The sequence below is a fragment of the Cygnus olor genome, chromosome 4 (assembly GCF_009769625.2).
Source record: "Cygnus olor isolate bCygOlo1 chromosome 4, bCygOlo1.pri.v2, whole genome shotgun sequence".
Taxonomy (NCBI): Eukaryota; Metazoa; Chordata; class Aves; order Anseriformes; family Anatidae; genus Cygnus; species Cygnus olor.
The window spans coordinates 45952226-45967777 of NC_049172.1; the positions used below are offsets into that span (position 1 = coordinate 45952226).

At 44.0% G+C, this 15552-nt stretch overlaps 1 protein-coding gene across 3 annotated transcripts in view; it reads left to right on the forward strand.

The window, feature by feature from the left end:
- AFF1 (AF4/FMR2 family member 1) overlaps positions 1–15552 on the forward strand; it is a 106071-nt gene that overhangs the window by 10344 nt on the left and 80175 nt on the right. For all 3 annotated transcript variants that reach the window (XM_040556085.1, XM_040556083.1, XM_040556081.1), the window contains exons 2-5: positions 1939–2070; positions 3145–3310; positions 3816–3928; positions 11053–11115. In XM_040556085.1, coding sequence (XP_040412019.1) covers positions 11081–11115 — 35 coding nt within the window. In that variant the 5' untranslated portion in view covers positions 1939–2070; positions 3145–3310; positions 3816–3928; positions 11053–11080. The remainder of the gene's footprint in view (positions 1–1938; positions 2071–3144; positions 3311–3815; positions 3929–11052; positions 11116–15552) is intronic.

Below are 15552 nucleotides of genomic sequence, written 5' to 3' on the forward strand. Positions count from 1 at the left end.
GTGTCACTTACACAGGATTGGATGTCCTCTTTCCATGTAAATTGTACTCTGCAGTCTGCACTTTATGAAGCTCACCTCCGTACACGTGGCAAAAACTGCAGTGAACTGCCTCCTTTGCCTCGGTGCCCACCTACAAAAGGAGTTTCTGTTAGCTTTGAGGAGCTTTGCTGCTTGGAATCTGAGCTCTTTTTTAATTACCTGATTCTGAACAAACCATGAAGAAAAGAGTGAATAAACTTGCTAATTCCAGCTTCAATCTTGCTCTTATGTTTTCCATGCATAAAAGGAAAACTGACCTTTAGGCTTGATTGAAGGTTAAGAGAGTTGACGAAAATCCTTTCTCCTAAATCCAGTGGGCCTATCTCAGGCTCTTTTGATCTAGAATTTCTAGGTTAGAGTAAGGAGAACAGGAAAAAAAATAGGAAAAATGAACCAAAAGAGACCAGGAAAAGAGTTGTGTTAGGCTCTTTAAGTTAAAATCTGCCCTGCCCGTTCCTGGCAATGGCCTCTAGAGCATTTAGAGAAAAGTTTTCAAATGAAAAAATAGTCCAGACTTTTCTGTTTCAAGTAAAAAAATCACATCCTTTTTTTTTTTTCACTTGTCACAGGTGTTTTCTCCCCAAGTGTCTGCTGTCCACTCTCATTTGGATGCTCTAGCATTTAAATTAAAATCTTTTCTTAATTTTTATTTGAAAGAATCAGAAAATACTAATCACTTAACAATTGTAAAGGATTAGTCACTTAGATGCGGTAGTGCCTGGGAGTAGCTGGAATCTTTTTGACCAAAGAAGAGTTTGTGGGCAAAAAGTAGTCATGGTACAGACCGATGTGTGAAATGATGTGCATGTAGGCTGGCGCTGGGGGCAAAGATCCTGCAGTAATTGCACCAAATCCTTACTAACCCACACAGCTGGGAGGAATTAGCCTTTTATATTCGAATATATGTAGGGTTTATTTGAATAGCAAGCAGGTAATAGGTTAGGGTAAACAGACTGGCTGAGTTAAAAGGTGCCAAGAGTTCTGCAGCTCACAGCCACAGAGCTGATCCCAGCACAAGGAACCTGCTCCTTGACACCCAGCAGCCTTTCTGGGCTGAGTATCTGGCTGAAGGTTTTATGGAAGCAAATAAGTCAGCGTATTTATGGTGCTAGTGGAGGAAAACCATCTTCACAGGCAGAAGCATGACTTCCCCCTGCTGGCATTTTGCGTAAGAGCAGGATTTACCCTGAGGGAGAGGACGAGATGGCACTCTGCAGCTTGGTAGCCAGAGCTGGAATGGCACAGCGCCCATCTTAGTGTTCCCAAACCCTCTGCTGCTTCTCCTCAGTGCTTCCTGAGGGATGTGAGGAGGGCACAGACTGTGCAGCACAAGTGTGCACTGGGTGGTTTAAACTGGGACAGGACATGCTTGTTTGTGGGAACGTTGGTGAAGAAATAAATGGGGATTGATTCATTTTTTAAATACTGAAAGATAGTTCTTGATGCTTATCACTCCAGCATTCACCATGGGAAAATGGGACACGGGAACTTCTTTGAAGCAAAATTGCAAATGTAAAGCTCAGGATGTAGGAAAACTTAAAACAATTTGAGGTGAAATGAAAAGTCTGATTTTATTTCCAGGTATATAGCAACTGTAGAAGTTCAGGATGTGAAAGCAGGGTAGGTGGAAAGAGACTAGGTGGTGATAGCTGTTACGTCTGCAGCAAAAGGAAGCCAAAACATTCCCAAGCACTGTCTCCTCAGGCCTCCAGGCTGGAAATGACTGCGCTGTTCTGCTTCTGAATTCAGTGCTGGTTGATGCCTCTCGAGTCTTTTAATGGAAGAGGTATACTGAAGATAACTGCTCTGTTAACAACTATGGTTTGAACTGCATACTGAAATGAAATTGTTCAGGCAGTACATTTTGGGTAAAATATCTAATATCTGTTGCTCTTTCAGAAAAATGCCAAGGAATGTGAAGCGGTGTGCAGCAGGAGTCCAAAAATGAGGCAGCTGAGCAGTTTGTGTGCCCCAGACATCTTACACTCGTCTACCGTGGAAAAGGCTGGAAGTCAGACAGTTCATTTTATTGTATGTACAGTTAATGGAAAGAAAGGCATAGAATATTCAATTAATTTGCTGAAATCGTGCCGTCTTTCTAAGATGAAGGAGTTCCTGTCCTGTTGGGTTCCAGGGCATTAGGGCAGGATTTCTCTGCAAACCAGTTCATCATGTAACACACCAAGAGCTTTTCCAGCAAAGCCAAGGTGTACGAGATCAAATGTTAAGTGCTGTTAATGTTGTGATTGAAAGCCATCCTAAATAGGAATTTGTTACAGGATTACATCCCCCACCCTCCAAAAAATAAATAAATAAATATCTGGCATAGAGTTGCAGTGCAGAGCCTTGATGTTGAAAAGATTGCACAGCTGGCAAGTGAGTAGAGCAGTTGAGCTGCATGAATCACCCCTCACCAAAAAGAAAAAGTCTGACAAGTATTTGTCAGCGTAGAGCTGAGCAAATAATCTCTTTGATTCTTTGAATTGGTGATTTAAACCTTCTCAGTGATGTGTTCATTTTGAATTTCTTAGATTAATTGTCTATATTTCACTGAGGAAATTTAATACTGCATTCACAATCTGATGGGGATGCTTGGGAAGGTTTGCAGAAGCCTTTTGCAATATTAAATCTTCCAAGAAGTAGCTGCAATTTAAGGAAACTTGAGAAGACTCTGTGAGTCATACACTCCTGCTCAAAGCTGGACTGCTGTGGTGTTTGGCTGGCTACAGGGTATCAGAGTTTCGAGAGGTTTTTGTTCCTTTAACCAAGGATTTATATATGAAATTCTTGTTGTAAAGGCCCCAGTCCAAAGTTAGCCTGTCTAGATAGGTAAATTCAGCCTCCTTGTATTTCCATCAGTGTGTGGTTGCCAATGAAATGTGCAAGTCATTATTTCATTTAATTTTCTCGCCTTTTTTCTTTTTCCACTTAATCCCTTTGGTACTGCAGCCTTTGGAAAAAATAAGCCACATTTCTGGTCCTGGTTCCTAAGGGTTCCTGAGATGGCTTTTTACCACCTTCTGGACAAGTGGTTGGGAGGTTTTGTCATACACATACATCTGTGCTATATGTACTAATGACGTGCCTTTGTCCTGATGTCCCCAGCTTCAGGTGGAGATGGGGGATGGGGCCAAGCTGTCCCTGCGAAGCTAGGAATGTGGGGCAGTGGGGTCACAATGCTGGTGCTGGCAGTGTCTTTGTGATACCCATGTGCCCGGCTCCGGGGGACATGGGGAGTCACAGCGCCACTATCTTCAGGCGGAGCTAGAAGGTAGGTGTGCGTGGCGGTATGCCTCCCTTCAGGTCTCTGCAGCACCGCTGCTTTAGCAGTGCCCCTCTTGACAGTCATGCTGTCGTTCAGCTGACCCTCAAAATCACACAGCTCATTTGAAAATTAAGGCCTGGAAAAAAAAAATCATAAGCACTGGGTTCAGCCAATTCACCTTCTTTCATTTGGGGGTGGGTTTCTTGTAAACATGGTAAAACTACGACCTGTCCCCAGAGCAGCCAGCATCTACTTCTGTAAGATTTCAGAAGTCGTAATTCACAAGCTCAACTGTTAGCTATTCTCTTAAGCATTGCTTTTACAGGTGGCTTTGGAAATGGTCAGAGCTGTACCTTTGCAGTGCTGTCCCCTAGTTTTCATTCACAGAAAGCACAGACAGTATCTTTGACCTCGATCTCTGTGCATATGGTACAGAGGATAAGGGACACTGAACCTGGTGACTCCTTGCAGTTCTTCCAGCAGTCCTAGTTTTCTCTTACTTCCTTTTTAGGAGAGAAAATTGCTATTACAGTTCTAACTACAGATTTCTACTTCTCTGCTCTGCAAGCTGGATGCCACAAATTGTTTTCTCTGCTAGAAGTCCCCACACCACGCAAATTGTGGGTAAGGCCATTTTTATGGATTTTTATTTTTAACAGCCTGCAGTGTGTGAAATTAATTTCACGTGGAGAGTGTAAGGTTCCAGGAGGGCTTGGTGCTGATTGAGCATTAAACACACGCCTCTTTGAGGACGAGGACAGCCATGCAATCCCTCTTGTTTATGAGTGCTCTGTAGTGACAGTTTTGTGCTGTGATCCTACATCTCTGCAATGTTGTAAGCAACCTGGCCAAATACAGATTTCGGTGTCATGCACATGATATTTCTCTCTTGTGGGAAGGCTGGACAAGGGAGAGACTTGCAGGGGTGTAACTTTTGGCAGGAAGGATATGTCTCCACGATAAAACTGCCCCTTGGATTTGCGCTGCCAACCTGGAGGCGTCTTTCCATGTAGAGTTGTCCGGCTGGCATGAGCAAGGTCAGCCAAGTGAAATACTCTGCAGAGCAGAATTGTACCAAAGCACAGACCAAGAGCTAGTGCGTGGTTAGGAAGTAGCGCTACCGCTGGGACAGTCAGTGATCCTAAAAATATCTTTTTGAGGGTTTCTTGAAGTTTCCTCTGAATCAGCTGCCCCTGGCAACGCAACAAAACAAGATCAGGCAGAGGTTCGGCACGAGCTGACTGCAGTGTGACTGCTGCAGCAAAACGGTATGCAGGCCTTGCACACAGCAGTCTCCATAATTCAGCAAATCTCTGAGGAACAGATGGCATTTCAGAGTGTTATGATTTTGGGGGGCATCCTTCTGTTGTCTAACACTCCTGTTAGACAATCTTCTAACCCTTTGAATTAAAACTTAAAATGAAGATGAGAGTGAGTCTTAGACAATCGATATTTAAACAGCATTGACAGAAGCAGCTTTGAGACGGTGGCTAGCACGAAGTTAATCTTTTAACTACATTGAGTCTGAAATAAGACTTGGAAGGTCCTAGGATACACAGATGTTACTATATTAATTACTTACTTTCCTGCTCTTCCACACATCTCTGCCTGCTTAATAGCTGGCAGTAAAATAGTTGCTGTTGCTAGGAAGTCATTAATGTGAAAGGAATATTACTCTACAGAAACAGCAGTTGTTGCAGTTGTTGCCTTCCTAGCTGCAAGACCTCGTGCTGGTGTTTTGCTTTTGTATTTCCTGAAAGTTGCTCTTTGCACATAGTGACCTCGCTAGCCAAGTGCTTAGGCAATTCTTAGTACCTTTATGGTGGTTTTCAGCCTGAGGTAGGTTCTGTGGCAGGCTCTGCGATGAGATAAAATTCATGCTTTGTTTAGTTAATTGGCTGAAGCTGTTTAATACATCAAGAGGGCCCACAGGGAGCTGTGTGAAGCAGGGAATACGGTGGAAATTGTTTGTCTGTGTGTGGTTTCTCTCCTGTGTGCAGAACACATGTACATCCGAAGATCTGTCTGCAGGGTCTGGCACAGGTTTTATGATAATCTGTCAGCGTGCATGCATGTGTGTGCATGTGTGAACACTGAGGGAGTTCTCTTGTACTATGGTAGATGTCCTGTGTTGAAAATGCTTCTTTGCTTGTTAGTGGGGGGAAAAAAAAGGAGGGGTAAGATAGCAAGAGAATATTTATGGCAAACAGCCTTCTCAGTCCATCAGTTCTCCTGGTGTTTCTGTTCAGTTTTGCTTCCTATACCAGCGAGCTCCTTGGGAACGCACAGCACGTTCAGAGGTTAGACGCTTTTCATTTGCGTCTGGAATCTGAGGAGAAATACCAGACAAGAATTTACACGTCTTCCACATGTACTAGTGTGATGGCAGAAACAGGTCTGTGCTGACAAAGCAAGTTCATGGCATCATGCTCTGCCCTCCACTCCTGCCCTGTTTCCAGCTGCCTCACACCTTTCTGCACGCCTGCTTCTGCAGCCCAGCAGAGCTGGGCTTCTCTGTTTGCCCCACAGTTTGTGTAGTTGGGAGCTGATTAGCAGGGAATCTGCTCTGGGAAAGGAGTTTATCTGGGCATTTTTGCTGGGTTGAGTACCAGCACTGTTCTTGTTTGTGCACAGTCGTTGGTCAGTGTTCAGCTGTAGCCCTCACTGACTTGGAGGAAGATGGTAAAGCTTGTGTGGGGAAAAATACAAATTAGAGAGATGAAGCCCAAACTGTTGACTGTTTTTATTTGTTGTAATAACCCAAAGTCTTATCTGACTCTAGGCAGAGGTGTCTCTTTGAATAATTTTGTATATACAAATATGTCAAGTTTTTTCCATAACAATATCAAATTAGTAATATCAGGCCTGAAGGGGAGCTCTTCAAATGGGTACATATGATTTAACCTTCCCAACAGATTCTGGGTTCATCAGAGCAGCTGGTTGCCTGTGGCTTGATGGAGAAAAGCAGAAAGAACACAGTTATGTCCAGCTAAGGAAAGCAAAAATTACTTCTGCCAAATACAGGAGTATAAGCAATTTATTAAAAAATGAACGATCAGTGCCACTTAGGTGCCTGCTCTCATTTTCATGGTACTCTGTGGTTGTCTATGACAGTAGCTATTTCGCTTTGCTTTCATAAAATTTTGATCTCCTGAAGAGTCTGGTTTTGAGCATTTCTGTTGCCTCTCAGTATAGACAATTATCTTTTTCAACTAATTGCTAGAGTCTGTGTTCTTCTTGGCCGTTGGAGAAGCACAGGGTACACTTGATCCATGTCCCTGCTGGACTGCATTTTTAGTTAGGCTTCCCTTTAAAGGCAGCACTTGTGTGTTTTGTTAAAAGCTGGGATTTAATGCTGTGATCTAGCCAGTCACAAAGCAGTCTTACACGTTGCTGGAGCTGTGATGGAAAAATCTAGAAGCTTTTGCATACCTTATTTTCTATTAGTTAGGAACACGTCTCAGCTTTGGCACAGAAGCTGCTGGCCTGGTGTTGCAGCTGGCTGCCATGCTGAGGTATGCAGCTCAGGTGCTGGTGTCTGAGTTACGAGTCCTCCAGCTGGTGCCAGCGGTGGGTTAGGAGCTATCGATGGCTCAGCTGGGGCTGGGGGCAGATGCGGACAGTTTCTCCCCCCAGCAGCTCTGCACTTCCCCAGCTTTAACTAATCTCTTGATTAATCTGCACCTAACGGCTTAAAATAGAGCTTGGCTCACCAGGGTTTGGCACAGGTAGAAGATGAGCTGCTCCTCATGGTTAGGAGCCTGGGCTTTCTGCAATGTCACCACCAAGGTGGGCTTGCAGCGTTTTTGTCTTCCAGGGGCTGTCAGGGGTGCATTTATAGTATTTTGCATATGCTCAGGTGTGTGGTGCTAACCTTTCCTTTTTCTCCTTTAAGAGTTATAGTGAAGTAATATTAGAATTGCTATTTTTAAGACTTCAGTAAAGCAAATAATAAAAATGTGACCTTTTCCCATACAGCAAGCTGTGTCTCCTGTTATGTTAGCTCATTTTTGCATGGCTGTTAGTGTCACCATTTTGGGAAGATAAGTTAGCAGGCTGAATAAATGTGCACAGGCATTACTGTCTATTTTTAGTCTGGTTTTATAGCCTTGATTCTTGAAGAATGAAACAAAGAACTGCAAAGAAAAAGAAACGACAGAAATGGTTAGTGTGTCGTACCAAAAAAGAGATGTCTGCAAATCTTGTGGAAGACAGGAGGCTTCCGGACAGATTCTGAAGGAAAACTTTGGCATTCTAGCATCCCTGAAACATCAGGGAGGTAGCAGATGGCACTGAAAATGAGTGAAGAAACAAAGTTTGAAGCGTTTTAAGTAAAAAGCACTGTTAATAAAATAGCTGCTTTTAGAACAGGAAGAAGCATCCTAGCTAAATTACCCAGATAGTTTAACTGACGTTGAAGAGGAAATGAAAGGCTGTGTTTATAAACATTGTCTGGTTGTAGAAAATAAAAGCAGAAGCATTTGTAACTTGTCGAAGTGTGACAGATCAGTGGTGCCCATGCAGCCTAAGTTCCTGCTGCAGCTCTGTAAGTGTAACATTATTTGAAAACCTGGTGCTGTTACAGGCAGTCGCAAAACTTGTAGGTAGTTGAAGGAAATCGAGTTGCTGCTGTTGGACGCTGGCACATTTGTTAAAGAGATGCTGGCATAAGAGTACGTGTCCCCAGCACCCAGCTTCATCAGAAGTGTGAATGCATCTCTATCTGCCTACGTTATTGCAAGGTGTGAGGTCTGTGCTCTGTTTATTTTAAATTCAAGTGGATGCCCCTTTCCCTTTAAGGTGTTGATTCACCAGTGAAGGTTACAGTTCTCATTGTTCTTAGAAGGGAACGGATATTAAGGGTTTGTTCCCGCTCAGATCTGTTTTCTAAACTTAGCATGCGTGTCTAATCTGTAGTCTTCTTAGCCGCAGGTCGAGGTGGTTGTCCGAAGGAATTCCCATCATCAGTGGCCTGTGTCTTTCTGCAGTCCGTAGAGCGGTCATACAATGGTATCTGACCTGGGATTAAAACCATGACCTGGAGGTCAGCTGCTTCATCTAATTGCCATAGCATCTGCTCCTGTTTACTCTCAGTTACCTTAAAAAATTTCACATGGCTTTGCGTGCTGCTCCTGTAGCCTGCCCTCCAGACAGAAATCATTTTGCTCCCTCAGGCATGTGAGATGCTGCAAGTGAATGTCACAGAGAGAAATGTGGATGCTTTCAGCTGTTGTTGCAAATTGTCACTTCTGATGAGGTGATCTTGCATGTTGATTAAGCCCAGCTTGTTATCCTTCCTTTGTGTCCCCAGGCAAATTTCTTGTAGACCACGTCTTAGCTGTATGGGGCACCCATGTGGCAAGCATGTTGCAAGCTGTTCAGGTGCTGTCAGTCTTGCACACGCCTGGCTTCCTCTGCCCTACTGAGAAAGGCAAGCTTGGGGCAAGCAGGGAAGGTGAGGAAGAAGTGTTGGACAGAGTGAGAAGAGCTTTGTGACAAACTATGCTCCATGTTTGTCTCTTTCATGTGCACAGGAGCACCGGGAAGACTTTTTTGGATGTATGTTCTGCAATCTGCCAAAATGGCACTAGTTGTGTAGTTGCTGAAGCCTGTCTGAATGCCCTGCAAGGTGGAACTGCTGTTACAGCAGCACAAGAGTCAGTCTCTTGCAGTAATTACTGCAACATCCTTCCCCTTCTGTTTCCTCCTTGCTTCCTGAGCACTGCTGCTTTGAATTTTTTTTTCCTATGTTACCTTTTAATCAGTAGCTGTATCTTTTTTAAATATTTTTCTTTTCTCTCCTTCCCCTTTCCACAAATGTTTCCGTTCATCAGAAGGCTATTTGGTTGTCTGAAGGGAGTGCCCTAATGGCATATTTGTTCTGCAGTTGAACAGAACAGCGTGGAGCCTGGATTGTCACGCTCTTGGCTGAGCCCATAGTTCTCTGAAACGCAGGATCACTGCTGAGACAAGGGATAGATGCGCCTCAGGACTCCCTGCTTCTTACCTACCTGTGATCCATACACCTGGCTTGCGTGGTTTTGGAGCACTGCAGTGGCTGCCAGTTGGATATCAGGGGCTCTGTGCATGCTGTGTCCCTGGAGAACTCGATGTTCTCTCCCCACTTCAGGCAGGTATTGAGCCGGCTGCCACTTAACTCCTTGTTATCAATGCTGAAAGGCTCAGCAGAGAGAGTGGCATAGCTGCTGGCTTAGGTAGGTGCTAGACCTTTGGAAAAACCTGCCTGTGAGAAGCAGGATCCCATGGTGGTTCCTGCTGCATTGCTGTTCCAGTCAGATGATTGCTAAACACATTTTGCTGTTCCTAGACAGTTAGGACCAGTTCCTGCAAACACTCATTATCATGTAGTGATGAGTGTTTGGGGCTCTAAGAGGTCTCTTGGAAACTTAACAAGTGTTTACAGGACCAGTCCCAGCATTTCCAACTTTTTCCAGTATTCAGTCTCTTAAACTGTAAGCGTTTTCGATGAAGAGAGAGTGCCTCAGCCTGTGCATTGGGGATTGAAGCTACCAACCTAGCGTGCAGCAGAAATTCAAATGATTTGCTGCCTCGGATAAGCAATCTATTCATTAGGTTATGTCTCACCTTTCTGTTGGGTTCTATTTCACACTGTCACCCTGAACGTAATTGAGAGAAGATTTAGACTGCTAGTGCGAATGCCTCAATTCTCCCAATTCTGAAAATATCAGGCAGGGGGGATGAGTACTGTGTCTTAATTTTGTAGTGCATAATGGTTCTGGAGAGTTAACATAAAACGGAGATTTTGGATGTAACACAAATCCAAACCTAAAAGCAGAGTGTACAGAGAGAGAAGGGAAATAAACATTTAGATTTCATTTTCTGTTCACTGTAACAAAAATTTTAGACATTACCATACTGTAATGTTGGCTGAATATGAGCCAGCAGTGTGCTCAGGTGGCCAGGAAGGCCAACAGCATCCTGGCTTGTATCAGAAACAGCGTGGCCAGCAGGGCTAGGGGAGTGATTGTCCCCCTGTACTCGGCTCTGGTGAGGCCGCACCTCGAGTACTGTGTTCAGTTTTGGGCCCCTCGCTACAAGAAGGACATGGAGGTGCTTGAGAGAGTCCAGAGAAGGGCGACGAAGCTGGTGAGGGGTCTGGAGAACAAGTCTCACGAGGAGCGGCTGAGGGAGCTGGGATTGTTCAGCCTGGAGAAGAAGAGGCTCAGGGGCGACCTTATCGCTCTCTACAGGTACCTTAAAGGAGGCTGTAGCGAGGTGGGGGTTGGTCTATTCTCCCACGTGCCTGGTGACAGGACGAGGGGGAATGGGCTAAAGTTGCGCCAGGGGAGGTTTAGGTTGGATATTAGGAAGAACTTCTTTACTGAAAGGGTTGTTAGGCATTGGAATGGGCTGCCCAGGGAAGTGGTTGAGTCGCCATCCCTAGAGGTCTTTAAAAGATGTTTAGATGTAGAGCTTAGTGGTATGGTTTAGTGGAGGACTTGGTAGTGTTGGGTTAGAGGTTGGACTAGGTGATCTTGGAGGTCTCTACCAACCTGGATGATTCTGTAATGACTTGCTTCTTTGGACACTGAAGGTACTTCAGGTTTCTTTATTTAATTCTGTTTTCTCTCTCTGTTCAGACTCTGAAGAAGGATGTTCTTGTGTTGGTCTTTGACTGTTGAAGCAAAGCTTGGGTTGCATCAGCAGAGTGTAATGTGCTGTTCTTTTGCAAAAGAGATGTTCAATACCTGTTTTTTCTCTTCCAGGTGAGCTGACTTAAATGAAAACAAAGCAATGGCATCTCCAGACAACAAGAGCACCACAGACAGGTAGGAGTTCGTTTTGTGTAATCCTGGCTACCCAGGTGCTGAGACTAATTTTGAGATGGTTTAAAAAAATAAAAACCTCAATGAAAGAATCATTATGACTGGGTGGGATGGAAGTGGTTTCAAGCTAATGCTATCTTTTACCAAAGAATGGATGCCTTTTGTAACCTGCACCTAATGTGAAATGAAGTCTGTTTGACACCAGGTCTCAGTGAGACCCTCACTGATGCAAGTGGCCCCTTGTCCTGTGTAATCTGCAGGTGTCACACTGAGTTGGGACATTCTCTTGCAGCACAGTATGCCTCCATCTCTTCGGAGCAGTGCACTGGCCCTGTTGTTCCATATCCCGTTGGGTTCGCAGCTTCATCATCACAGGGGGCAGCATTACCATTGATCTGCATGAGGCAAACCCAGCCCTTCAAACAAGCACCCCTGTGCTCTAATGCCTTTGAGTTCCGAAAATCAGTCCTGACCAGGGGGCTGAGTCTTGCAAGTACACATCATTGGAAATTGGGGCAATGAGGGTTTTCCCTTAGATGCCTAACTTGCAAAAGTGATTTTATGGGGGTCGTTTTTTCTGCAATTCCCATTACTGTCTCATGAGGCTCTCTGCAACTGCCAGTAGGCTTTTTTCACAGGTCAGTGTTCTTTTCCCCTGTTTTGTGTGCTTGTCCTGAGGCATGAAAGGACAGCGATCGCTGCAAAGCCACATAAGGGAAGGGGGGAGGCGTGGGTGGGCAGAGACTTAAACTTAGCTATTGTGAAGACATTCAAACAATTCTACTGTGCTTCCTCTGCTGTCACCCTCCAAAGTACATCTTCATCTATACATATTCAGTTGGTGATATAGCTGTGAAGAGTTAGCCATTAAAAAATCTATTTCTGGATGGTTTCTGTTGGGAATATAATGTATTTTTGCCTGATCAAAATGCAAATCAAAACTGTGGGCATTCACTTGCTTAGTGTCCTACATACCTTTCTGGCTCATCTGGGGATTAGATATCACTACAAAATGAATCTGACAGCTGTAGTGAATCTGAAGGGTACAGTGTGTTCTGTACATAGGTGTTATCTTGATTCATTTGGAATATAAATCAGGATATTTAACACTCGTTCACAGTGTGGTTTCTGACAGCTCCAGTGCCAAAGCCAACGAGGACTATAAACTTCTCTCTGTTGATTTGAGCTGTTTGTGAAAGTCCTTACTGGCGATGGAACGTTCAAAGACATGAGGAGTGATAAGTGAGTAGTGCCAAGGAAGATGATGGAAATTCCTCCTGATGGCTGCCAAAAGCTAGTAGGGTGCAGCCTCCAGTGCAGTCTCATTCGTAGGAAAAGGTGGTTTCTTTTTTTAAAAATGTTTCCTTTAATTTAAATAGTGAAGCACAAAGGGTTGCTTTCCTCTCTTTTCTCACAAATGTTTGATTTTTAACATCTGTAGAGCATTTTTTTCCATTTATCTTAGTCCTCTATTGTTCAAGTCAAAATAACTTCTTGGTTATATTCCTCCCCTCTCTTTTTTTCATTACAGTACTGATTTTCCTGCCTTTGCCCTGCTGCTTCTGTAGCCTTGCTGTAGTCATGCAGTATGGGTTAGACCTGGTGAAATCTGAGTGCTTTTCATTGCCCAGCAAGGATGTGTTGCTGGCAGCCAGCTCGAGTTCTGAAAAGTGCCAAGTTAAAGAAGGTGTGATAAAGCAAGCCTATGGAGAAGTGCTCTGCTGAGTCAGGGTCAACAAAGAGCTTTGCTACCTCAGCCTTCTCCAGGCTCTTGCCATTGCTCACAGCAGGCAGCTTGATTTACCTTGCTAAACTGGTTTTTGTGCATGCTTGCATGTACGGGTTTTTGAGTTTTACTTGCTTTACAATTGTACTTTGGAGGCAGGAGTGTGGGGACCGGACTAATCTATCTCCTTTCTTCCAAACATGTGGAGCCTGTGAAACACTGCTTTATGGTGGTGTAGCCTGTGCTTTACAGTAGCAATGCATATACTTGTTGTGCAGCTACCTCCTCGGCTGGTAGTGGAGGAAGACAGGAGAATATCAAGCCCTTGACAGGTTTGTGCAGGGTTTGGGATTGCCAAAACGTTAGCTGCTCTTTAAGGATGAACCTGTCTGCTGGCATGCAGCCTTGGGTTTTCTACAGAGTTGAGGAGGAGGAGCGGGGAAGGAGGGTGCTGACAGCTAAGAATACTCCTGGATCTGAGTGGTTAGAAATCTCCTGCAAGTCTGGGGCAGCTGAGCCTTGCAGGAATGCCATCTTTCCTTCTGACATGGTGCAGAAGTCCCCTTTGCAAATGAAAAGGCCACCCTCCGCTTCACGTATCTGGAATCACAATACGCATTTGACCCTTTTCACCCCTCAACCAGAAGGACTCATCAGTGGCAATAAATGGTGGTGGTGAGATGTATTTCTAGTCAACAGAGCTGGGAGGGCCCACATTAATTAAAAGACAGCAGTGACTCTTGAAGACTGAAAGTAAGGGTGTGTGTCTGTTTAAAAAAAAAACAGATGTGGTACAGTGTAATGAGATGTTTTGAGAAGGTTGGTAGGGCAGGAAGCTGACCTATTTCTGGGTGTAAACAAGCATATGGTTTATTTTACAGCAAATGTGATACTTGAGGAAAGCTTACAGGCCATGTAATGTCTAATGATTTTTATACAGTATGGTATCTACTCCTGTATTCACCCTCTGTGCTTGCTGAACTGTTCTGCAATAGTGTAAGTTTCTGGGATTTGTCACACAAACTTAATGAATTATCATACATTTATTAGTCTAATGTGTTATTGCAATTTTTTCCTGAGTAAGGGATGATGTATTGCCACTTGAACAGTCCCTGATCCGTATTTGTTGGAATCTTGCACCAGAAGTTAGGTACTGATTTCTGTCATTAACATTTTTGCTTCTTTTGTTCTTTCCCCACCACCACTTTTTTAACACTTCTTGAAAACAAAGATATGTAAAGATTTCTTTAATAAAACCTAGAAGAACCCCCATACATACCCACCCCGCCCCCTGAAAGATGTTATAGCAGAAAAGGGCCTGCAGCAACTAAACTTCATAACAGGTTAAAAAAGAGTAATGTAAAGATTGTCTTCCTGAAGTTTTGTGAAGATGTGGAAAGCTTCTAGGTGCTTCAGGAGGAACAGGTTTAATGGATTAACAAAGCTGAAGATAAAATGCCACATGATATCTTTCAAAATCCACGGATGTGTGAACTGAGTAGTACGGAACTGATACTCAGGTATGGCAGGTGTTGTTACTGGTGGGTTGAGAGATAATGCTCTTCCTGCAGTAGGAGCATTGATTTTTAATCCTGTTGGCAATGCTGTAGGTACTGTCTTGGGCCACTTCTCAGCCTCTGCACCTTATTTGAAAATGTCACTTCATGTTCAAAACATCTGAGCCTCTTTTTTTCCCTATACATGTCAGCTTCCTTTTGGTCAGCACCTGTGGATCCAGCTAGGTAAATGGCTGGAGGAGGCGGTGCTTCATGTATAAAATGCACATAATGTACCCGCATCCTGTGTTTTACCATTGGTGCCTGAGGTCAGTAGTCTGGCATTTTCAGGAATTCAAAATTAGGAAATGATGGCATCTAGGTTGCCTGTGCAGCTTCATTTGCTGTTCAGTTGGATTTGCATTTCTGTGCGATGTTTAATCACCAGCTCCATCTCTGGAGAAATCCATTCTCATTCAATCTGTAGGTAGATAAGAGCGGATCTTCTAATATTGAAATGCTGCTAAATAGCTTAAATACTTGTTGAATTGTGATCACCTGTAGGAAGCTTTTCCTGTGATGTTTTTAAGAAGTATTGCTCTTCACCTCAGAAGTACATTCCTGAGCATGTGATGAGATGGAGTATGAAAAGCTTATTTTATTGTTTTGTTCTGTTTGCATTTTACCTCATGGAGACTGTTTCCTTGGCTTGGAATGTGTTTTTCAGAGACACGGACTTGAAAAGGGGAAACTTGTAACCCTGGTGGGTGAATAAAAAAACAGGTGGGGAAAAGCTGCAGTCTGCTAATCTTGAAAACAGATGTAAGGGAGGGCTCTACAGCTGACAGGATGTATTCGGACAGAAAGCTTTCTTCGGGGAACCACTGATTTGTTGGACTTGAAATGTTCCACAGGAACTTATCGGTTTTCATCAAGTCTTCCAACCGGAATGGCACAATCTTGTTTTTAGGGCAGCTGGTCAGCCAGAAGCCAGAGGTTGGGAATGCAGGGCCTCTCGGACGTCCCCTGGGTTGTGAGTTTGAAACCTAAAAAATAGCATCATAATGGCATTTGCTTCATGTGAAACTCTTGTGGTGTGGGATTTGTGAGGCTTTGTTCTGGGTGGGCTGTTCCGTGCTCTGCCCCCCTCTCCTTCCTTTAACATGGAAAGTGGATGCCAGCACAGCTCAGGAATTATTGTTCATCTCTGTTGGTAGA